Source organism: Leguminivora glycinivorella, chromosome 6, assembly GCF_023078275.1.
Source record: "Leguminivora glycinivorella isolate SPB_JAAS2020 chromosome 6, LegGlyc_1.1, whole genome shotgun sequence".
Classification (NCBI taxonomy): domain Eukaryota; kingdom Metazoa; phylum Arthropoda; class Insecta; order Lepidoptera; family Tortricidae; genus Leguminivora; species Leguminivora glycinivorella.
Genome location: NC_062976.1, coordinates 15,131,686 through 15,157,550, shown reverse-complemented (window position 1 = coordinate 15,157,550; position 25,865 = coordinate 15,131,686). Strand labels below are relative to the sequence as shown.

Below are 25,865 nucleotides of genomic sequence, written 5' to 3'. Positions count from 1 at the left end.
AGGCGATAAATTTAAACAATACACTTGACCTCCCGACTACTGGTTTCACGGTCAAGTTAAATTTCTAACTGTAAGCAACGTTCTATTCTCCTTTCAGTGTCAACAACACGAATGGAACTTGGGTTCTCTTGATTTATAGTTTTATCTAACAGTTATAACTGTATGTTTGTGTTGTTCAGAATAAAAGAATAATATACTTTTACCTACATTTATAATCACGCCTATATTTCCATAAAAGGGTACACATGAAGCTACTCAAGTTTCAGTGCCACTCTTGGCAATGAAGGGGTTGAAAGAAAACGAAATTGTGACATTGCAGTGACAGATTGCCAGTTTCTTGTCTACGCCACAATTTTACCCATATCCCCATTTACCTTACCCATGTCAATTGACTGTGACGTCACTCCTCAGTATTTTATAGTAACTCCATATTAGAAAATCAGTTTGACAGTTCTTAAAAAGAAACTGATTTGACTAGTAGGAAACTAGCCTATTGCGAGCAAAGGTAAATAATTCAAACAACCAAGCTACGGTACTCAGTCCAAATCTATTGACTAATAAATACAGTTACATCAAATATGTCGGTTCTCTAAATCTCACAGTGCTGCGTCGCGGCAGGCGCGGCGACTCATCGTCGCTGTCGAAGGCTGGCTCGTAGCTCTTGTTCACGTATGCGCCTGAAGTTGACAGGCTCTTCAAGAGCGGGTACTCGGAATTGCGTGCGAAGATAGTCAATTAAAACAACCAAGCTACGGTACTAACTCCAAATCTATTGACTAATAAATACAGTTACATCAAATCTGTCGGTTCTCTAAATCTCACGGTGCTGCGTCGCGGTAGGCGCGGCGACTCATCGTCGCTGTCGAAGGCTGGCTCGTAGCTCTTGTTCACGTATGCGCCTGAAGTTGACAGGCTCTTCAAGAGCGGGTACTCGGAATTGCGTGCGAAGATAGTCAATTAAAACAACCAAGCTACGGTACTAACTCCAAATCTATTGACTAATAAATACAGTTACATCAAATCTGTCGGTTCTCTAAATCTCACGGTGCTGCGCCGCGGCAGGCGAGGCGACTCATCATCGCTATCGAAGGCTGGCTCGTAGCTCTTGTTCACGTATGCGCCTGAAGTTGACAGGCTCTTCAAGAGCGGGTACTCGGAATTGCGTGCGAAGATAGTCAATTAAAACAACCAAGCTACGGCACTAACTCCAAATCTATTGACTAATAAATACAGTTTACATCAAATCTGTCGGTTCTCTAAATCTCACAGTGCTGCGTCGCGGCAGGCGCGGCGACTCATCATCGCTGTCGAAGGCTGGCTCGTAGCTCTTGTTCACGTATGCGCCTGAGGTGGACGGCCGGCCTAGATCTTGGCGGAGCTGCGAATAAAGATCAGACTTAGGTTTGCTGTCAGATTGGAGTCTTTAACTGTGTCATGTTTTATATAAATATGAGGTGTATGCAACACAGGCATCTGAAGGACTTGAGACAAAAACTTACCTATAAAGCTTAACATAGTCACCTTGTTTATCGTATAAAGTCGAGGGCAAGAAGGCTATTTCTCCTAAGCACAAAGAAAAATCCTCACAAGAATAATTAATAAAAGCTAAAAATCGCACCCACCTAGCATTCGTAATCCTACGGCCGATAGTACATTATCATATGTATGATCATAGGTGCCTGTGCCTCTCTTTTTCTCCAACGTGAAGAAAAAGGACGGCATGTTGCCTATGAACATACTTCTATGATAGAGTATATCAGCCTACGAGAGCTTCTGGTTCTGATCATTTATACCCTGCGACTATACCCCGGACTCTAGTTCTGATCATATGTCGAGCTTAAGTTACTAACCGGGATGGTTTGACCGAGCTGGCCTTGTGATTTGCGTCGTTCTTGGATCACGGAGTCTCGACGCGCCTGCAGCGCACGAAGAGTGAGTCGCCGCGCGGCCTCTGTGCCGCCCAGCGATGGTAGCCGGGCGAGGATCTCAGATTCTGATTAGAAGCAGACAAAAATTAATTTATATGAACAGTTTTTTTATGATGTATCTTTAATTAAGTAATATCAAGTGGAGAACACCGATATGTAACATTTTTGTTCTAAAAGATCATCCGTCTGATCTGCCGGCCTTCTGTAAGTGGAGTACTTAGTTATAGATACGAGGAACTTGTAGACGGTCTTCTCCTAGAAATACGATTGGCGTATTCTCATTCGATCATATCCTAAAACCGTCATAATTATATAACCAGGCAAACTTACTAGGATTCTGAATGACAGACGATAGCCTTTTCTCAAAGTTAGCTTCCAGATTAACTTCATTCGGCTTCACCGTCCGCCGCCGCTCCAGATTCTGAATAGTCTTCCGTCTCGACACATGCGTCGCGTCGATACCGTCGTCTGCTACTGGGTCGTCTGTTATCTTCTTATTGTTGAGCAACTCTTTGATTATGTCGAACACTTGGGTCTCTAGGACGTCTTGCTGGGTTGAATTGGTGGGCTGTAATTGGAATTTACGGTTAGTTTGTGTAGAATCAGTGATAAACGAGCATACGTGCCGCTTGATGGTAAGCAATTTACAAAACGTGGTCGCCTGCGATCCTACGTATTTTACATGTGCATTAAAATTGTACTCAACTCAATTATTTCAATTTAATTAAATATATTGTTTATTTAAATACTTACAGTACCTAAGCACTTTTACATTGTTAAGAATATACATTTACAATCACAATATTAGTCTAAAGATTCTTTTATATAGTCATTTTAAGTTGTCTACGTATAAAAAAAGACATACTGTCATAGGAAATATCATTAGACATGAACGGTAATGTGTATTTCCATAAAAAATAACCTTATGAAGCATAAGGACCTTTTTACCAGAGGTTTTGTTGTTGGATGTTTTTCAAAATAAATCTCGAAAATCGAATTTCACCAGATCTGGACGTGTTTGGGCTCATTCTTCTCAGAATTACGAGTTGATTCGATCCCGACGATAAAAAAAATGTGTCCCAAATTTTCTATACAAAATTCTAGTTTCCTTCCAATACGTCACGCTCGTAGTAGGTTCATACTAAAATCGTGACGTAAAGAAGCTCGTGATTCTGAGAAGAATGAGCCCAAACACGTCCAGATCTGGTGAAGTTCGATTTTCGAGATTTATTTTGAAAACACCCTGGTGATGAAATCCCCAACAAATAAGTTCTAAAAACGCTTTGGTACTGCTTGACTACCAGCGCCTTCTTGCTAAAGCTATGGTAAACAAGTAAAACCATAACTTACCGCCTGAGTGCAGTACCAATTCAGCTTGACCGTGGACAAGAGATGCGTTAGAGTGCCCATCCGGTGGAAAAGCATGGCGGTGAACTGGATCAGCATCACGGAACCGAAGAATATCAGGAACAACGACCCGATCGGCTCCAACATCAAGTACTCGTTTTCGATTAGTACCTAAAAATACATGTGAATATCAGAATCAGAAACCAAAAACCTTGTGGCGTGGAGGCGATTAGTTGAACCAGGCTAACCACGGCTGGAAAGAGTTGGAAGTAGCCATTACAAATTCTGACAAATGGAGAAGTCTTCTAATAGTCCTATATCACCGTCTCTGTCGATCTTTATGGCATCTAGAGCAAATTTTGGACGTATTTCAAAGTTAAAATCGAGCCAATTGTTTAAGGAGTAAACATTTTATTTCATAACCTATTGGTTTGGCTCCATCTAGATCTGTACCAAATCTCTAGGCAGCAAACAATTTTGATTACAACTAAGTAGATTATTTAAATGTTTTATTTTTCTAGCCTATAACGTTGTAAGGGAGTTGTGGAATGGAGGTCAAGGGGAAATGCCCCTATTCTTCCATTACATAACTCCCGGGCGTCCCATTGCTGAGCATAGGCCTCTCCCCTTGACCTCCACGAATCCCGGTACACTAGCCCATTTGTCATGAAATAACTATACTTACTAAATTAGATTCGTCGTCATACGCAATGTCGACTTTCTGTCCGAAAGGCCACTGGAAGTGCAACTGATCCTGGTTGAGTTGCAGCAGGAAGATGACGACTACGAACAGCGCGTTCAGCATCACGAACGCAAACACCATCTTGTCGCGGAGGTCTTTCAAATCTTTTGCGATACGAGCCTGAAATGTTAGCATTTTTAGGAAACTGTTTTCTTCTTAAGGTGCAGTAGGCTCATAGAACGGAGTTTTTGAAAAACCGTCGCCATATTTTTAGATCCTTTCTGTGTAATTTGACGGCATTCATATGAAATTTATTGATGTGATAAGTTCAGTCTAACTAATTACCAGGCACTACAGGCAAGGTCACAATCACAACAAAACGCTTTGTGTCTCTATATCACTCTACCATATTAGTGCGTCAACGACAGTCACGTTTCGCTATGGATAGATCGCTACGCTAAGCGTTTGTGACGCTATCTAGTTAGAAATAGGAGCACTACTAAAGCGCCTGCCGACTTACGAGGCCTACGGACCTACGGACTACGACAGGGAGACAATACATTGGTTTCGTGTGTACAATGAGTCGTTTTATGATGTGCCTAGGATTTTTTAACCGACTTCAAAAAAGGAGGAGGTTCTCAATTCGACTGAATGTTTTTTTTTTTTTTTTTTTGTATGTATGTTACTCGATATCTCCGAGAATCGTGGACCGATTTTCAAAATTTTTTTTTTGATCGAACGGGTATAACCCCGAGATGGTCCCATTGGCACCAAGTCAGGATCTGATGATGGGATCTTGGAGAAATCGAGGGAACTCTTCAAATGTTATAGGCACATGAAATGTTTTTAGTGTATTTTTAAAAGGTACACCAGTATTTACGCCTGACGGTAGTGATTTTATGTGGCTGAGCTGATGATGGAAGGTCAACTCCTCAATGGTTAGGAGTTAAAGGATAATTCTTTCACTACTGTACATATATTCGGACTGATACATATAATATCACTAGGAACCACTAAAAATCAACAAATAAATTAACTTTTTAACAAAAAATAAAACCGCCTTCAAAAATAAGCGCGTTACAAAACACGGAGAAACTAAAAAGCAAAAAATAATAAACCATTGAATTCAGATTTCTTATCGTATTGCAATAATCTATACATCCAAATTATTAACAAATCAACTATTTTTGGAGTCGGTACCAGCCTGTGTATGGTTGGGTGGGGCAAACAGACAATAGCAAGGCGACGAACAGGTCTGGTACCGACTACAAAAATAATTGATTTGTTAATAATTTGGATGTATAGATTATTGCAATACGATAAGAAATCTGAATTCAATGGTTTATTATTTTTTGCTTTTTAGTTTCTCCGTGTTTTGTAACGCGCTTATTTTTGAAGGCGGTTTTATTTTTTGTTAAAAAGTTAATTTTATATCTGGTGGATAATTCGATCAGCCGCTGACTATTGTCTTCTACTGAATCCTCAACTCAGGTCTTATTGAGCTGACAGTGCGATGTGTGCGACCAGATTGATATAAGGGCCGCCCCACATCTAGCGTCTCGCGAGCGTAGCGTCGGGCCAACTGTATGGCAAAGCCTTTTTCCATACAGTTGGACCGACGCTACGCTCGCGAGACGCTAGATGTGGGGGGGGGGTAAGTATGTAAAGTTGTCTTAATTTTCACATTTATACTAGAGTATTTTTATTGTCAGTAAACATTAATAGACTAACCTGTTCTTCTTTATTTTCATCAATAGGTCTCAAGTAGGTGTCGATCAAGTCCTTCCAGAACTGGTTCTCAGCAGTACTCAAGAAGTCCACCTCTCCCTTCTTCACGTCAGGGTCCTCCACCCAGTAGGGGTTGATCAGGTCGTCTCTCTCTTCCTGTAAAAATACCAAAGAAATATGAACATAACGTATCCTATAAATTAATGTACAAAAAGAAGGCTGCAGAAATATCTGACACGCTCTTAAGGCTCTAATGTACTATCAGCTGCAAAAGTGCATGGCGAATTTATCAATGAATTCATTCATCATTTCTCTATGCAATTTTGCAGCTCACTGTACATGTGTGCCTGCCTGCCTTTTGTGACACGTATGTCGACAAAAATTGAGATTTGCAAAACTTGTCTTTCACGTGTGTCATTTTCAATGTGTTTCCTTCATTCATTACAGATTGGATTTCTTATGTAAGTAATCAGACTAGTAAATGAGAAGTGTGAGTACTCGTATCCACTTGCGTACCGTACACCATCTGTACGGTAAGACATCACTTGAGTTGAGCTCCTCCAGTTCAACGTGTTGAAATCAGGTTATGGTACTTGAAGGTCTGAAATATCAATTAAGAAAAAAATCATTACCCTGGGTGTGTCAGCAGAAACGTCATCCTCTTCTTCAAAATCATCCAATAAATGTGTCTCCCGCAAATGCAAGGTGGACCGCCGCCTCGGGGCTTCGGATGCTTCGGTAACGGCGCCGCTGAATAAACATAACAATTTTCTTATTAGAAATTGAGAAAATTAATAAGTAGGTACAAATAATTTTGTTGCGACTGGTGGGAGCACACACAAAGCCGTTACGCACAGATGTCATATATACCATAGATCAAGCAAACGTATCTACTTAGCGTGTCAAACGAACTCAGTAAATTCCACTGAGTTGTCCGTCTTTAATCGCAGCTTGCAGCTTTCGGGCGTCAATTTTTGTAAGTTTAAGTCAACAAAAACATTAAAAATGCCTCGTTACGTGATATTTAATTGCAACAACACAAAAAATACGAATACTCAAGGGCCTGAGATAAATTTAAAATCACAGGCAAGTAACAAGTTCAGTACAAAATCTGACACGCTCGGCCCCTATACAAATAGATGAACTTGTTTCTTCTATTCTGTCTAAATCGAATTCTGTGCCGTTACGAGTGGCGAAAAATAGAAGAGGCTCTTGCGCAGTACTGACTAAAATTATGTAGGTTACTAAAGACAAACGTAGTAGTATGGAGAGAAGAAAGAAAAGGAACATCTTTAGGTATGACAAATGCAAACCCCACCTGAAAATAAGTTTTTTGCACAAAATTCATTTTTGGCACAAGCTTTTATCGCCGACTGTACCTTTCTTTCAACAGTCATCTAACTGCTCTCCGAGACGTTTCTAAAAAACCCTTACTCGATGGGGATACGACGTTTCATGACAGGGTTCCTATGACCACCTTTCTGCTTCATCACCAGATCAGCTCCATGATACCATAATATTGCGTTGTCACGTAATTTACATATGTGTGCAAAAATTTAAGCGGAAACCGGGAAGTCGGTCAAATTTAGCTTCTACGTTTTGACGCACACTAACATACTAACACGGCAAGTTGAATAAAAGCTTGTAAAAATTATCATCGCTGACAGCGTAATTCACTCATATTTCATGTGCAACAATGCCTTGGTGGTCTCCTAGCGCCACCACCGGGGAGATTTGTAACTATAATTTCAAGCTGACAATTGAACACTTGCGACTGATTTACTTTGACAGATTTTTCCTTTCCTTTCTACACTACACACGTAAGAGGATCTGCATCAAATGCGACTGCGGCACTGAAACAGCGGCTCCATTGCGACAGAGCCGCTGTTCCCTATAACCATTAACATAAACGTAGTAATGTACAGTCAACCAATTGGAACCCTAGGCCACTGTAGAACTATGTCATAGTGACGTTATAAGTCAGATTGTAAGAAATCTCTTACTGCTTGTCATTTTGACATGGTTATAGAGCGGCCTAGGGTTCCAATTGGTTGACTGTACTTACAGAGTGTCCAATTTCTTCCCAATCTTCTCCAGCTCATTCGAGATTTTCAGCAAATGCAAGTCCTCCTTATGGTCCTTCGGGTTAGTGCAGCACATGCACTTGAATAAGCCGGCGACGCTCATCTCCATGGAACCCGTTTCGTCGTCTGAGTGACCGAACATTTTTCTAACGCTCTGTGTGTCCATTTTCTTTTGGGCTTCTTCTGCTTCTTTTTTCTCTTGCTCGATTTCCTTTAAAAAATACGTAATTTAGATACACGATAAAATAAAATTTTAACTCCGTTATTCATACACGTTTACTAAAGTTGACAAACCGACCGATTCTACTTTATCGGTTATCAATTAAATTGATTTGATAATTTTATCATCATCCTCCTTGCGTTATCCCGGCATTCGTCGCGGCTCATGGGAGCCCGGGGTCCGCTTTAACAACTAATCCCAAGATTTGGCGTAGGCACCAGTTTTACGAAAGCGACTGCCATCTGACCTTCCAACCCGAAGGGTACGAGTAACTAGGCCTTATTGGAATTAGTCCGGTTTCCTCGCGATCTTTTCCTTCACCGAAAAACGACTGGCAAATATCAAATGAGTCAAATGACATTTGAATTTCGCACATAAGTTCCGAAAAACATTGATACTACCCGGGGTTCGAACCCACGACCTCCGGATTGAAAGTCGCATGCTCATACGTGCGTTTTCACATTATCCGATCCGATATCGGATGTCGGACCGATATCCCATACATTACAGGCGCCATCTTGGATTTTTTCTATTGAAATTCTTCCGACATCCGATATCGGATCGGATAATGTGAAAACGGCCTACCGCTAGGCTACCAGCTCCTTTTTTTTATTTGACGATTTTATGTAGTAACGGAATTCAATAAGACTTACTTTTAAAGTTTTCTTCTGCGCAACCTCTCGAGTACCCCACGACACGTTATTCAAATTGCACAAGGAGTATATAATCAGCAACATGTACATGCTCGGAATCGTGATATAATACACGACCAGATACAACAAACATATGATCTCTTGAGGGTGCAGCGCGGCCGTTATGAAGAAAATGCCGAATGTTATTATGGTGAAGATACTAGAAGGAGCTAGCCAACCGTCCTCGACCATTTGGAGAGCTATTCCGACTATGACCATCATCATTAACATGGCGTATATACATGTTATGGCCGATGCAAGCATTAGCTGTAATCAGAAACATAATTTTGTTAGGAACATTGTGACTTTTCATAGTAAGACTTTAAGTGCAATAACTTCTTTTCAAATTATATCATATCACACAACAGGGAATATGCAGGCAACTCCAAAATTGCCAAAATATTTTTATTTGTAATCTTTATTGCTAAAACCATAGCTTTACAAAATACTTTTGAAAATAGTTTATAGTAGAGCTGGGCCGAATATTCGGTAAATATTGGGTTGGCACAAAAGTAATGACACACTCTACAAAACTCTATACATTTCCTTTCTTAAGTTAATTGTTTTCGATAATATTCTAGTATGTTGTAGAACATTCTAGGTACTTCTAATGTGAGGGTATATAAAGCCGCCCTCGTGATTGGTTTAGTTAGATTGAAATAAAATGTTCGAGCGACAAGTTCGAACACTTTACATATACGAGTACTTGTTAGGCCACAGTGCGCGGGCTGCGGCTGACAATATCAACACTGCATTGGGCGCTGGAAGTACAAGCCATGCCACGGTGTCCAGATGATTTGACCGTTTTAAATCAGGAGACAGGAGCCTTGAAAGTCAGTCACGCTCAGGGCGACCACCTGCATTCAATGATGACGATTTACGCCGCGAACTACAATCGAATCCTGATGCTACTACTCGTGAATTAGCGGAAGCACTTAACTGCAGTTACCACGCTGTGGAATACCATCTGCATGAGCTTGGGTATCGAAAAGTTTTGGCTCGATGGGTACCGCACATCCTTACCGACGCCAGTCGTGCAGTCCGTGTCGCCATCTGTCAATCACTTTTGCTGCGACCCCGACGTAAAGAGTTTTTGACTGATCTGGTTACGGGAGATGAATCATGGATTTATTATGAGAACGATACACGTCGTGCTTTTTGGCTGCCTCGAGAAGAAACGCCACCAACTCAACCGAAGCTGAGTCAAAAGAACCGCTTAAAAGTTTTGCTTTGTTGTTTCTGGGACTCGCAAGGCATGCTGTTTCATGAACTATTCCACAATGAAACTGTAAACGCTAACAAATATTCAACACAGCTCACCGAACTATCTTCTGCTATCAAGAAAAAACGACGAAGACGAGCCACTGTAATTTTACTACATGATAACGCTCGACCTCATGTCGCATCTACCGTTCGCCAACAGCTGCAGAACTTGGGCTGGGAGACGATACCCCACCCACCTTATTCTCCAGACCTCGCACCATCAGACTTTCATTTGTTTAGAGCCCTGAAACGACATTTGCGGGGTAAACAATTCAATGATTTCCATGATGTACAGGTGGAGTTGAACAACTTTTTCGAGGCACAGCCATCAGAGTTCTGGGCGAAAGGCATCCAAACTTTGCCGGATCGTTGGCAAGAAGTCATAGATGCTAATGGTGATTACATCATCGACTAAGCTTTTTGTATTGAAATAATAATAATAAATATAAAACGTAAACCAAGTGTCTCATTACTTTTGTGCCAACCCAATATTCGGTATTCGGCATATTCGGCAAGTTTTTCAATGTTCGTATTCGGCCGAATAGTTCGGTTGCATTGCCGAATATTTACCGAATAAACAAAGTAAATAACTAATGAAGATCTTACGTATTCCATTGGATAATAAGCTCCTATTTTAGTAGCTTTCTAAGGAACTATTAAAAATGCGTCAAAATATAAACACAATTGTTTTGTAAAAAAGTTAAAAAAACCGTAGTTTAAGAGTTGAGAAGAGTTCAGAGTTGTTTTAACTAAGTTTTAGTTATCCACTAAATTATAAGAACATAGTTGTAGTATGTATAAACATTATCAATCATTTCATAGTTTTAATCTTAACATTTGCTTTAAAAATATGGCGTAACCGAATATTCGGCCGAATGTTCGGTTCGGTAAGAGCTGAACCGAATGTTCGGCCGAATATTCGTATTCGGCAAAGTCCATATTCGGCCCATCTCTAGTTTATAGTAATTTAATAGCAAAATTTAATTTTTAAATAGTGACCTTTTTAAATTCCCGCAAAAATTCTCAAAACGAACGTGACGTCATGTTACACTTGACGTCTGTCAGTGGGAGCGAGAAAGTGATATTCTTTTCTCACTCCCACTCGTGTGTACGGCCAGACGTGTGACGTCAGATTACGCTTGATCGAGCGCGCCAAAACGGCCGCGTTTAAATTGCCCGTAAAATGATAGTGATTTCAATATTTTTTTTCTACTTTCTTAGTTTATATTTTGGACATGTTACATTTTATTTATTTGTAATTTAATAACTAGTAGAATTGTATAAAAAATAAAATAAAAAACATGCATATATATTCCCATAGATATTAGCATTCACCATTTCACTCATTCATTCCATTCGTGACAGCTCCTATTCGTCGAAAAAGAAAATGGCCGACCTGTGTTTCAGACTTGCAAGTCATGCAGACAGTAATAAACAGCACGACGGGTATGAAGTTCCATATGAGCGCGTTGACATTGCTGATCCCAGTGATGGCATTCATAGCGCCAATCATCATGAGGAAGATAGTGCCCGGGCCCAGGATCGTACCCACCATCAATAACATCTGAAAAAAAATATAAATAAGCATAACGACATCTGAAAACATAAATGAGTTACAAATGTATTGCATAATAGTTTTCCGTAGCCGAATAGCATTTCTGCGACGCGAAACGAAAACGAAACGCCGCGAAAGGTAGTCTGGCTCTGTCGCGCCAATTCGCAAGAGCGATAGAGATAGATATCTACGAGCGTTTCGTTTCGTGAGCGTTTGTGCCCTTCGGCTACGCACAGTTATCATTAGATTTGACGTCGTCTTTGGTTTCGATTCCATAGTAGGCCATAGTGGAGGGCACCCAGCGTTGCCGTTGGTTGTAGAACTCGCCGAATGACTCAGGACGTTGCGTGCCGCATCAAATATTTTTACTTGCGGTTTATAAATGAGATTATATTTACCTGATAAGCAATATACAGTGTCGAAATATTATCATTAGATTTGACGGTTTGCTTGGCATCGCCAAGTAGATCAAGAATGTTGGCCATAGTGGATGGTACCCAGCGTCGCCGTTGGTTGTAGAATTCTCCGAATGACTCCGGACAGTGCGTGTAGGCATCGGACGCGGCTGAATATTCGACTCGGTACCCGCGCTGTAGAAGGAGGGTGCAAAGCCATCGATCTTCACCTGAAATTTAAAAAATGAAGCGAGTGATTCACACACCTTCGTGGCCAATAGACGCTTATAGATGTAACCCCATTGTTCTTTCTATTGTATCTGGCCTAGTGTCCAACAAAGTGTTAATTAATGCATTCATTGCCTACGTCTTCTTTGCGCTACAAAGCGGCTTCGAATAGAGCAACTCGACTGCCGAGCAGGTTCTTGGCACTACAGGGAATGAGAAGTGGACCAATGGAATAATGAGAAGGGGATCAAGTTTAGTTTTATATGTGTACACTCGAACACTCATGCAAACATTGCAAGTTGATAAAAGCTACAGCTTGGGAAGAAAGAGTAGAAATAACTAACTAATATGGCTCTGCGATCCAAAGAGAATCTTGGCCTCCAAAACGATAGCACGCCATCTATCCCGATCCTGCGCAGCTTCCTGCCAATCATTGGCTTGTAGACGACATAGATCCGCCATCACACTGTCTTCTCAGCGGTATCTGAGCCGATCCGTTACCGTGACCGTTCTAATACAAAAATGTCTAAATAGTTGCGCCATGCAAAAACGCTTTACATAGACGGTGACGTTATTTATTTTCTGCTCTATTTTGCCAGTCTTTTTTATACAAAGTAATAAATTTCATAGCGAACCTTGATCGTATTGTACATAATGCCTCGCCTCGTGCGACGTGAGCGTATACTTCTTCATAACGTTGTCGTCCATGAGAGCCTTGCCTCTGAAGAGTGAGAAGCAGCCAGGGCTACAGAGTACGCAGCCGATCATGTGTTCCGTCGCCTTCTGCAGCCAATGGCCGACGGCGTACTCGAACATTTGGTACCATGCCATGAAACCTATAAAAAAAGAGAAGAATAGAATAGAATAGACTAGAATCTTTCAACATTAGGGCTGCCCCCGCTAGCGTCTCCGGGACAAAGATACCATTTTCCATTTTCCATATCGCTAACTAGATGCCGATGCTCAAAAGACGTTGGTTTGGGACGGCCCTACCAAATAAAGAGCTAAGACTAAACGCCAAAATGAAACAAATCTAAGCTCGTTAGGTAATATTTATACTACGTCGGTGGCAAACAAGTATACGGCCCGCCTGATGTAAAGCGGTCACCGTAACCTATGGACGCCTGCAACTCAAACAGTGTCACATGCGCGTTGCCACCCCATTAGAAACTTGTACATTCCCTTTTGCTGTGTTAAGTACACAGCAAAAAGGAGTGTACAAGTTCTAAGGAGAGTTCGGGTTGCCGACGACTCAAAGGACAATAAACGGAACAAGTTAGTTCCGTAAGTCCTCCCGTCATCAGCACACCGCACCCCCGTTGAGCTCTGGCAGCCTTACTCACCGACAGGAACACAACACTTACTCACCGACAGGAACACAACACTATATTTATAATCTTTGCCCTTTAAATTGCGTTATCAGGAAAAGTCAGCGTCAACAAATTTCCTTTAGTCACATTTACAGTTTGGTATTCACAAACCTGATCCAACCGGATGAATACGTCCACAAGCCGCTCCCAAATTCTTATCCTTCTTCATCAAATCTATCAGCAAAGTCACCGCCGAAGGTTGGAAATCAATATCACCATCAAGAGCCAAAAGATATGTGTTCTCAGCGATTTTCTCTTTACGTTCAACTGCAATATGTAAGTCCATCAAGCGGTGACCTAGGAAATAGTACATGTACATGACTTGAGACCACCGTTTTCTGTGTCTTATCTTCGCTTTATCCTTGAGGTGGCAAATCAGCTTGTTTTTCCCGGGTAGTACCCATACGAATCTGCCTCCGTAAGGGGTGGGGTACTTCTTGGGTGCCCTGAGTCTGATGTTGGCTGCGTGGACCTCTGAGGCTGCTTCGTCCATGGTGTCTATAAGGCATTTGACGAAACGGTTCACTTGGGATTCTTCGCTGCTGTGGTCTGATACTTCGAAGGCGTCGTCCATGAATATGTGTGCTGTAAGAAATTTTATGGTAAGCTATCTTGTATAAACTGTCCTGACTGACCACTGATGCCAAAGAGAAGTACCTACTTAGGGCGGCATGTATTGCAACCCTATGAGGTACAAGACCAAAGAATCTGGAACTTCTTGGATTCAACGGGCATAAGTAAGGATATTTAATCACGAAGGGCCGTCACAATAGATCACTACTGGTCGACGTGACGCAGAAAGGCCCACAATACCCCCAATAATAATAAGATAAACTGTAGAATATTACATAATACAAAGCCAATCTAACTACCACAGGAAAATAATAGTCGTGTGCAGTTAAACCATTCGTCAGAACCGTTTAATACAGTTTGAAAATCGCTTGAACAGCACCGGCCCTATTTACTGAAGTGAAGCTAAAGTTGTACCTACATTGAATAGTTAGCGCCACCTATTAAATACTATCATAACTACACTGACGGTGCCTAAATTTTTTTTTTTTCAAAATGTGTATTGTGATATCATGATATTAAAATAAAGAAGCATGTTCTTATAAAAAATAAAAACACGCAAAAATATTTGGGGAAAATATGATTTTGGCCACTTCCAGGCTGCGGAACAGCTCCATCTAGTGTTAAGCCTAAAAGGCCCATACATTTCAGGGGTACGCTATTTTGTATGGGCTTTGTCTGTCTCGGTATTATATAGTCCTTGCTTCGAATGAACCAGAACCAGAGATCGGACAGTTGGGCGTCATTTGTATGAAGTTTTCGGAATAATGAACCTTATGTTGTTTAAATAACGCCCAGTTGTCCGATTTCTGACCAGAACACACAAGCTGCTTCTACACAGGATACGCAAGTATGTACAGTCAACCAATTTTAATCCTAGGCCACTGTAGAACCTTTACACAGTAAAAACCAATGCGATGTTTATGGCAAATACAACACGGTGTCAATACGACAGGGTTCTAGAGTGGCCATTCGAATTGGTTGACCGTACAGACACTGCAGAACCATGCAGAACCATAGTGACGTTATAAATCAGATTGTAAGAAAATCTCTTACTGCTTGTCATTTTGACATGGTTGTAGAGTGGGGACTAGGGTTCCAATGAGGAGGCACACTGACATTTTATCCCGCCAGGCGGCGCCTGTGCAAGTGTCTAGGCATGTCACTGTCATTCATATATAAGAGAGAAAAAACACATCATTTTCTCACTCTCACGTATGGACTAATAGGGTGGCGCCATCTGTCATAACCTTTGAGTGTGCCTCCTCATTGGTTGACTGTACCAGTCACGCATGCCATCTTTGTATATACATACGCATTCGGTGTGCACAGGCTTCGAGTATTTAGGCCATTTTTTTCAAAGTTGTCCACCCCACTTTTTTGTAACATGGGTATTTTTTACGTGATTCATACTCAGAATCGAGAGCTCTTTCGATCCTGATAGGAGAAAGAAAATGTCCCAAGATTTCCATACATTTTTTCGAACCTTCGTAACGGAATGGGAAAAAACCTTGGGACACTTTTTTTCTCCTATTAGGATTGAAAGAGCTCGCGATTCTGAGTGGAAAACACATAAAAATTTCCAAATAAAAAAAAAAGTGGGGTAGACAACTTTGAAAAAATGGCCCATTTATAGGTACCATTAAAAATACGTACCCTCAAGCTCATAATAATCTGGTGACATGATATTGAAGTATTTCCTTTCTATGCGTTTCCCACACTGGTGCGCATCTAAGCGGAAGATGGACTTTAAGAACTCAATCATTTCGTCTTTTGTTTCATGCCACATGGTCGCACAAATGTATATTCTGTAAAAGTCATAGTCACAATGAATACAATTATCTTATCGAATCCATATAAATTAGTGTAATACTCATTCGAAATGACTATTGTCCCGGATTTATAAGTTCACATTATTGACACATTTGTTTTGAAGTATAAGTGGCTCCCCTGATGTTGCTTATGTCCATGGGCGGCGATGACTGCTTACCATCAGGCGGCTCGTCTGCTCGTTTGCTGAAGTATGTTGCGATGTGGCTAAGACGTATCGTTCGCCAAATCTAACGATTAATTTCGAATTGGTTGAATTGATTAGGCCCTATGTAGGCCCTGTGTACAAGGAGGCGCTTAAACAAATATACGATTTCTATCAACTTACTGAAGACTAGACTCTTAGCAAAGCTTATTGTAAATTGTATAAAATATTGTAACCAAACTTAAACAATTTTTCATTTTCACTGAAATGTCATTTGAATCGAAATGACAGACTCTGCCACAGCGCTAGTTTAAAAATAAAAATGAATGATAAATGACATAATAAGTTAATCCTGCGTGATAAATTAACATCGTAAAATACACACTAACGAAGATCCGCAAAAATGCAACATGTGTTAGATTATGTTTAAACTTTAAAGTAAGCGTAATATTGTTTTTAAGTACTTGATTTTTTTAAATATTAATACGGGATTTTATTTAAAATTTCATTAGGTTGCGCGAGTTTACGTTTTTACGGCTCAGCCACGACATTGGTCTAAGCGCGGCAGCCATACATTGGAGCGAGACACAGCGATGGGACTTTTCATTCGCACGTATGGCTGCCGCTCACCGCTGTCGCGCTTAGACCAATGTCGTGGCTGGACCGTTATGACGCTGTCATGTGTCAAAAAGACACTGACAGACACACAGCCCCGCCGAACGCTCCGAGCGTGCACTCAGGCCTGACACTAACTCTGCTATAACCTCATCCGAAAGAATGTATTTATTTTTCAAACAAACGCACTTGCATTAAGGATCAAATTAATGAAAAGAAAATGTATGGAGGATAGATGTTTGAGATATTGTACCTCGTAATATTATCTGATGGATGGGCGTCATACGCATCTCGTTCGGAGCTTGTCACTGACTCATCTTCCTCTTTTAATTCCTGCAACATCGTATTTTCATTATCAGTTATACCTATTTTTGTCATTCGTCGTTATCCTTACAGTGTCTAAATGTTAGGGTGTTTAGTAAAACGACCCACTTTGTCGCTTACCGTAAAGACGACAGTTGCTAGTATGTTGATATGAATAAACTGACAAAGCGGCTTTATAGCAATCGACGAAGTGGGATGTTTTTATACACACTCACAAATTAGCGCCTCTCGCAAAGCATTTGCGCGATTTGTTTGATCTATTGCTGCGACAAAAATTTAACACACCACACCTAGGCCGTTTGAGTCCTTCTGTGTGTATATAAAAATACGCACGTCATAGTACACCTTTTGTTCTCTTCAACAGCAGACATTGATCTATAAGCGGCCCGCTGTACCACCGCATGGCCTTGCGAACAACTTATCGGTAGCGGCGAGCACCCGCGCTTTAGTTGCCACATGAGCCATATTAGCCATATCAAGGCATTTCAATACCGCCTGTATGTGTTCGATCATTTAAAAAAAAAGAACCAATACGTACGTCATAGTCCACGTCAACGTCGCAATCTTTCGTCCTGTTCAACAACAGACATTGGTCTATAAGCGGCCCGCTGTACCACGGTTTGGCGAACAACTTATCGGTGGCAGCGAGACGGCCGCATTTCGGTTGCCAGGTGTGCTGAGTGATCCATGCTTGAGACATGAGCCATAATAGCCATATCCAGGCCATTTCGCGGCCCACGTAGTCTCTTAGGAAATATACTGTAATAAAATGAAGTTGGATTAATACTTTGCATTAAGGTGTTTTAAGGATAAGCTGCAGGAAAGCCGCCTCCGATGGTATGGCCATATACGCAGCAGACCGGTAGACTACGACGGAAACAGATGCCTTAATCTCACTGTCCAAGGCTCTAAGTCACGCGGCCCCGGTAGGCCTAAGAAGCGCTAGCTGGAAGTCGTGAGAGCAAACAAGCAAGAGAACAATCTCACGCCTAAGGATGCCGAAGACCGGGCAAAGTGGAGAAGACAGAGCAGAAAAGCGGACCCTGGCGCTAGGCCGGGAAAACGCTAGGTTGAAGAAGAAGAAGAGGGGGTTTTAACTCAAATAGTTTTATCAATACGTGTATGAAATTATATAGTGTTTACAAAGTCTGGAGGTCTGGATTTGGGTGAATTTTTACCGGAGTTAAGTAAAGTTTTTTTTAATTCAAGTCGCAAAAACGAATCATACTTGCTGATACTTTGTATCATGTATGATACGTCACGTATGAAAAAAATTGCAAAATATAATGTCAATATATTTTTAATATAGGTCCCATCCCTGGCTAAATAGTTCATGGCTCTGACATCCCATTTCGAATGAAATTAAAGTGCAGAGGCCTACATACCTGGAGGTATTTCGAAGAACAGATAGTCCGGTATCGTATGTCGGAAAGCACAAGGGTCGGCATTCCTAAGTCCGCAGAACGCAATCAACAGATTTATAGTCAACGGACCAACAAGACTCAAAGCAAATGTGAAGCTGAAGTTTTGTATGAGGATCTTGCAGGCGAACTTAGCGCTGCCGAAGCAAACGTAAGCGCTTGCCACTTGTATGAGAGCGACCCAGAGTGCGGCTGGCCAGTGAACTGGTATGTCCGTTGTGCCGCCTGTCTTTTCAAAGTCCAATAAGCCTTCTAGGACGTCGCTTATTACTACTTGGACCTGAAAATGAGAAGTATTATTGAGTAAATTGTGTTACCTAGTGTTTAGTGGCTGATACGGTGTAGGATCAGGTGCCGTAGCCGAATGGCATTTATGCGAGGCGAAACGAAAACGAAACGCCCCAAAAGGTAGGCTCTGTCGCGCCAATACGCACGAGCGATAGCGATAGATACCTACGAGCGTTTCATTTCGTGAGCGTTTGTGCCATTCGACTACTTACCCAGGCCCTGCAATGTATTCGATACATAATAAGCTATACATATCTATATCTCAAACGTGTTCTAGAGGTATATGCGTGCTACAGTCAACTAAAACACTTTAGTATGTTTGCCTAGCCTTGCAAAATATTCCTATACCGTTTTTCAGTTTCGATTCACGTTAACCATACGTTAACCATAGTAACGTAAAACATGAATCGAAGCTCAAAAACGGTATGGGAATATATTAGTGACTTCTAGTTACATTACAGTCATTCTGATACAATATTTATTTTCATTTCGAGTTTGTTGATGTACACAGCTGTAGAGAGAAGTGTTTGTATTATATTTCGTTTCCAGAGGTGGGGAGGAGGGGGGCGGGGGGAGGGGGTTCTGACTTCTCTCTATAGCCGATTATATTGCGTCATATCGTTCAGATCTTTAATAACTTACCTCGTACGCTGTATAATTTCGTTCTCCAAACGCTTCGCCTACGGACGTAAAGAACGACACAGGATCGTCTTCATTGACATGTAAGTATATCATGGTACAAAACATGAATATAACGATCTTCGCCAATGGAAGAACCCTTTGCATGTGGTAACGCGATTTCTTGATGCCCTCCCGTAGACTATTTAGGTATAGGACGGTTGGCGCTGTAAAACATAATTTGATTATTTAATATAGGATTGACAATCTTATTAATACTATCATATTCATAACTACACTGATGATGCCTACAAATTATTTTTTTTCAAAATGTGTACTGACGTGATATCATGACATTAAAATAAAGAAATCATTTGTTCTTATAAAAAATAAAAACACGCAAAAATATTTTGGGAAAATACGAGTTTTGCCACTTCCAGGCTGCGAAACAGCGCCATCTAGTTTTATCCCTAAAAGGTCCATACCATGGACTTTCAATAGGGACTGAGCTCACACTTTTTTTGCCATACTAAATTGAACTTTATCACCGGTGCAGAAAGGCGTTCTTATCAGACTAGTAAAAGTGTGTCCACATGAGAGGGTCAATGTTGGGGCTGGTGTCCATCTCGCACGTGTGACCAGTGTTAAAGAGATTACTATCGTAGTAGTATTTTTACCTGTATGATAACTAAGTTTATAAACTTCTTAAATTATTTTTGTATTATATCGAGGCAAGGATATTAATACCTTGTAACGAATTGGTAAGTCATTATTATGAAGACATAAAACCAAAGATTTGCGCAATTAAAAAAAAAACCTTTAATTCGGTATTAGTAGATTTGGTAGTAACTTTGAATATTGACTGGTATCCCCAAACAAGGACAGTGATGACGTCATTCAAATAATTTTGACAGTGGCAATAAGTGCGAGAGGGACACCAGCCCCAACTTTACCCTCTCATGTGGACACACTTTTTCGCCTAACAACTCAATCTAGCTTAATAATATATAAATCTATGGTCCATACATTTCAAGAGTACACTTTTTTGTATGGGCTTTGTCAATCCCGGTATATATCCTCTTGATAAAAGAGACCTTTTAACGTAAACAAGTACAAATTAGGATCGTGTTACATATTCTTAATTTTTTACTTACAAGAAGTTTTCATGTCGACATTGATATAGTTCTCCCACCATCCAAGCGATATAAAAATGGCGGCAACAGGAATCAACTTCAGAACAGTCGTCCCATCCAAGAGAGGCCACACAACGAATGACGTTACTTGCGCCGACACAGCCAACACGTCCAGAGCTATCTTCACGGGGTACCGAGGGTCGAAACGATCTCTGGTGATGGCATTAAGGACTCCAGGCACGAAGCATAGGGCATTCATAAGCATGGCACCTTTAACTACATCTAACTCTGGTAGAATTAGAAGAAGAAAAAGAGCAACGCCCAAAGTGTAAATGGCTTCTATGAAGAATGCCTGGGGAAAGAACAAGTTTCAATGAATATCTGGGTACCTACGTAAGCAAATGCACAAACGCTGACCGTTATTGTTATCCGTTATGGGCGCGACATTGACAGAGTCTGCTGTTCGATCGGCGTCTAGTCACACCTCGGACACTGGCGATCAAATATATGAAAGAGGCGCGTTCCTAGCACACAACCTAAGCTCGTGCAGGTGAACGCGTACTACGCTTGTACATACATACATACACATACATATAATCACGCCTGTATCCCATAAAGGGGTAGGCAGAGCACATGAACTACTAAAGTTTCAGTGCCACTCTTGGCAAAAAGGGGTTGATAGATATCGAAATTGTGCCATTGCAGTGACTACGCTTGTATAAGTGAAATATGACAGGTCGACTGTTCGCGTTTTTGACAGGCGGTAACTGTGAGGTAACCGAGAGGGGGTGGGCGGCACTTTCAGCGGGGAGCGGAAGTGGCCATACTGTACGATAGTACTCTTTATTATACTGTAGTCTAGTCTTAGATCTCGTCTTAGGTCGTCTATCTAGTCAACGATTGATATTTCGCCTGAGGCCGTCAATCATGTCAAACCGTTTAAATTGACATACAGTCAACCAATCTGAATCCTAGGCTACTGTAGAAACCTTTCACAATAAAAGTCTAATTAACTTCTAAAGCAAACAAAGCACGGTGTCAATACGATATGGTTCTAAAATGGCCTAGGATTCTAATTGGTTGACTCTACACACAAGATAACATAATAATCAATGCTTACACATGAAATCATTTTCTAGGTAGTTTTTCAATAGAAATTTAGATTATCACACTTTTGATAACATAAATGGATGGCGGACAAACTGACTGACTAACCTATCCAATAAAAAAATAATGTACCTGTCGACTTACCACAATAAAAAGCATGTTAGTCGGTTTAGGGACAGTTTTGAAAAAACAAATCCTGACGGACCTCAGTAAGATTCCAACTTCTGGGGCGGCAAATACGATGAAAATAGCCCACAGCCATGATATCCGTTCTTCTAAGGTCAAAACTGTGATAAACTGTTGGTCCAATGCTGAAATAAATGTTACGATTAGACTGTTGGCATAAAAGTTTATTTTGTTATTTCGTTCACGTACTACAGCACGGGAAGCATGGTCGCGCGATAGACGATAAAATAGCAGGCCGTCACTATCGCACTATTTGTAAGTGCGATAAGGACGGCCTGATCAGGACCAGATAATAATACCGCTGCTTTTGTTAATAAACTACTTCCCTTAGATTAGTTAGCCTCAATACATTACCGTTCGAGCCTTAATAGTCATTTGTCAGTTCAAGCCAGTTCAAGCCATTTCCGTAAGTAGGACAAGGTTTTTCTCACTTAGAAATTTTCTACCGAAAATGCAAGTTTGTCAGTGACTATTTCATTTTCATAGTTATTCTCTGAATATTTTCATCCTTTCCAATCTTTCCATTCTCAATATAGACTTGACGTTGAATATTTTATACCAATTAGCTTATTTTTAGCATAGTAAAATTAAATAATTACTGATAAACTTACCCAACGCCTTATTACAAATGATGATCTCTCGATCTTTATTCAATTGCGACGTAATGAAAAGCAGCGTGCCTTTAGCTATAACCGCCGCCCCGAGAACAATAGAGAACACGGCGATATATGCCAATACTTTGAGAATCTTCACACTGAAATCTATCCATTCTGTCGTGGCCATGGAGCCACTCTCCTTCTTCACGGGGATTTCGAGGAACAGGTCCCATCCTTTCGTTTCTTGTGCGGTTCGCTGGCTGTAAATTGAAAAAATATATATCAGCGACTAATTTTACTACAGAAGTATTGGCGAGCGCAGCACAAGGCTACACGGCAGGGTCGCCATGTACGGATGATATTAATGAAAAACTCCGGTGAAGATTAACATGCATTTTGCTCTAATAGGAAGAGATACATGTTTACCTATACATATAATAGACGTTGCATAAGATACCAAGGCTGGTTTTAATGCACAGTATAATGCATGAAGTTGAGTCCGCGCGGACCCGTCCTTAAAATCTTGAACTTACAGTATGGCGCGTGACGCTAAAACCACAGTATAATAAAGAGTACTATCGTACAGTATGGCCACTCCCGCTCCCCGCTGAAAGTGCCGCCCACCCCCTCTCGGTTACCTCACAGTTACCGCCTGTCAAAAATGCGAACAGTCTACCTGTCATATGTCACTCATACAAGCATAGCACGCGTTCACCTACACGAGCTTAGACTGTGTGCTAGGAACGCGCCTCTTTCATATATTTGATCGCCAGTGTCCATCGAGGATATACCCCAATAGAGTGGTAATATGGGGCTGTCCGTCTGCGCAACGGATATGTGATTTGTCCCGCTCTCACTAAAACAGTACAAAACCAGTATTGGATCCGTGCGTACGTCTCTGCTGAAAGTGCCGCCCACTTTTCCCCTCTCGGTTAACTCACAGTTACCGCCTGTCAAAAATGCGAACAGTCGACCTGTCATATGTCACTCATACAAGCATAGCACGCGTTCACCTACACGAGCTTAGACTGTGTGCTAGGAACGCGCCTCTTTCATATATTTGATCGCCAGTGTCCGAGGTGTGCTAAAACCAGCCTAATACTATACGTAGATATTTAAACGAACTTTATTTATCTCTACTGTCTCTGTGATTTTTTAACAATTAAACAGTTTTCATATTAATGTCTCGTATGCATATCTAATATGTTGAGGAATGACCCATGTCTCCGGTATCTGTGTCGTCATGTCTATTTCTATAGGTACATAATTCACACCTTATTCCGAATGAGACTAAAGTGGTTCTAGCTAATCTTATTCATTTTCCTATATAAGTACAAAAGTTATGAATTTGTAAGTATGACACCGAAACAAGGTATTTTATATAGTTTGGTGTTGTGAGACCTGTGAGTATTCTTATCGTATTAGGTCATTATTTAGTCAATATTCTCTAAAAGGATTAAGATAATCCGGGAATTACGGATTACCTATTGATAAACAACGATTTCGTTCATTTATGTGCACTGTCACACTAAAACGAGGTTTTTAAATGCATTCCTCGTATAGGGTACAGGCCCTGTAGCCGAATGGCATTTCTGAAATGCAATCTATTTCTGTCGCTCGTTGCGTATTGGCGCGACAGAGCCAGACTGCATTCGCAGAAAGCCCCCGAAGTCGAATGGCATTTCTACGACGCAAAACGAAAACGAAACGCCGCGAAAGGTAGTCTGGCTCTGTCGCGCCAATACGCAAGAGCGATAGAGATAGATATCTACGAGCGTTTCGTTTCGATAGCGTTTCGTGAGCGTTTGTGCATTCAGCTACGCACGCAGGTAAGCGGGGGGAGCAGAGTAAGCTATACATTTCGGGCTGTTTCTAGAATTGTAAGGAATTTCCATATAATATCATCATCGATCGTTTCGCAAAGGTACAAACTGGGAGATAGTCAAAACACTTACGGTTAGTTATATAGATATCCTTTATATGCCAATATCCACAAATAAAAACCAGACTTAGCAATTTAAATCTGTTGTTTATCCGTTCATATCATTATTAACAAAATAAAGCTTTATGTTGTCTTATCATCAGCGGACGTTGAAATCATTCAATAAGTATTTTGATTTTAATCATCTTGCTTGTATGTACGCACTGTTCGCATGACATGCTATGCTACTGTTTTTAGATCGTAATCTTAATCTTCGTCGAAACTACCAATAAAATATCGTACTCTTACAAAAAATAATTTGGTACTAGCAAGTAATTTATTTGAATATTACAAACGTTATTTATTTTATGTGCGAAATATCATTTGATATTTGCCAGTCACATTTCGGTGAAGAAAGACATCGTAAGGAAACAGGACTAATGCCGATAAGGCCTAGTTACCCTTCGGGTTGGAAGGTCAGATGGTAGTCGCTTTCGTAAAACTAGTGTCTACGCCAAATTTTGTGATTAGTTGTCAAAAGCGGACCCTCTGCTCCCATGAGTTGTGGCAAATGCCGGGATAACGCAAGGAGGATGATGACGTCTAAGGCTCCGCGCACACGGAGGCAACAGTTGCTCGGCGACTTTCGTATTTGTATGAAAAGTTGCGTCGCCTCGTGTGCGCACCTTCATACTAGCCCATAGACCGAGCGACGGAGACAAAACAGTTTTGTCTCCCGTCTGTGGGGGGCCTAACGAGTTAGCGAGTTACAATACCTACTACATAGGTAGGTACATGTGCACGATATATTTTTTCTATAAACAATCGCCTGGAAATGTTGCCAAGGCAGTTGGTAAGTAATGTAAGTATTTTGAATACTATAGCTTGCTATAGTCCTACTCCTAAAACTAAGAATGATAAAGAACTTACTCAAAGTCCTCGTCGTTGAAGAGCGGCGTGTACACGTCAGAATCTTCATCACTGTCTCTCCGTCCTTTCAGACCGGAGGACATCGCCATTTCCTGCAACAGCGGCCATTTTCATTTTAAAGCAAACAAAGTGATAAAAAAGCAATAATTACGTATTAACGCTGCTAGCAGTGCGTATGTGAAAAAAAAAACTTAAAAACTCGCTGCAATAGTTAAATCATTATTACCATTAATCGTTATTTAAACAAGGACAACATTGTTTATTATGACGCAAAACTTGTTCCTGTACAGTTAAGTAATAAACAATGCGTTTAATTCTTATTTGTATCAGTATTCAGAGATTTTTATTTAGGGAAAGAAAAGAGTCGTTATATGTATGGAATCAAATGTAGACTTGATGTAGACAGGTACCTTTTCTTATCGCGACTTTCCGAACAACAGACTTTAGAGATTAACAAATAAAAATTAATTCGAAATATACTCACCTTTTTGGTATTCCCTTTTCAAACGTAATTTGGATAACCGCCACAAGAATTGTGTATAAAATTATAATTAAACATCACAGTAAAATCAATTGATCACTTTGTGAACTAAACAATAGATTTTAATACATTGAGTAGACCGGCCTGTAATACTGTAGGGTTGTCAACCATCTGAGGCATAAAATACCTACAAGTAATTATCTTTCAT

At 40.8% G+C, this 25,865-nt stretch overlaps 1 protein-coding gene across 1 annotated transcript; it reads right to left on the bottom strand.

Annotated features, from left to right (window-relative positions):
• Nucleotides 1-750: 750 nt before the first annotated feature.
• LOC125226865 (chitin synthase chs-2-like) lies at nucleotides 751-25,828 on the bottom strand. Its single transcript, XM_048131017.1, has 23 exons — nucleotides 25,661-25,828; nucleotides 25,177-25,268; nucleotides 22,341-22,585; nucleotides 21,688-21,854; nucleotides 20,458-20,788; nucleotides 19,328-19,530; nucleotides 18,362-18,677; nucleotides 17,515-17,735; nucleotides 16,906-16,985; nucleotides 15,719-15,870; nucleotides 13,604-14,077; nucleotides 12,758-12,958; nucleotides 11,898-12,124; nucleotides 11,341-11,508; nucleotides 8,643-8,948; nucleotides 7,751-7,980; nucleotides 6,318-6,435; nucleotides 5,689-5,841; nucleotides 3,961-4,137; nucleotides 3,279-3,446; nucleotides 2,259-2,496; nucleotides 1,851-1,993; nucleotides 751-1,378 (listed from the first exon to the last, which is right to left on the bottom strand). The coding sequence occupies exons 2-23, from the start codon at nucleotides 25,263-25,265 to the stop codon at nucleotides 1,235-1,237; spliced, it is 4,551 nt and encodes a 1,516-aa protein (XP_047986974.1). The 5' UTR covers nucleotides 25,266-25,268; nucleotides 25,661-25,828; the 3' UTR covers nucleotides 751-1,234.
• Nucleotides 25,829-25,865: the final 37 nt, after the last annotated feature.

Excerpts from the sequence above, each read along its gene's own strand:
- LOC125226865 (XM_048131017.1), bottom strand. The coding sequence starts at position 25,265 with ATGGCGATGTCCTCCGGTCTGAAAGGACGGAGAGACAGTGATGAAGAT. Across the intron at positions 20,789-21,687 it reads CTAACATGCTTTTTATTGTG|GCATTCTTCATAGAAGCCAT; the intron begins GTAAGTCGACAG and ends TTCTTTCCCCAG. Across the intron at positions 12,959-13,603 it reads TATTCATCCGGTTGGATCAG|GTTTCATGGCATGGTACCAA; the intron begins GTTTGTGAATAC and ends CTTTTTTTATAG.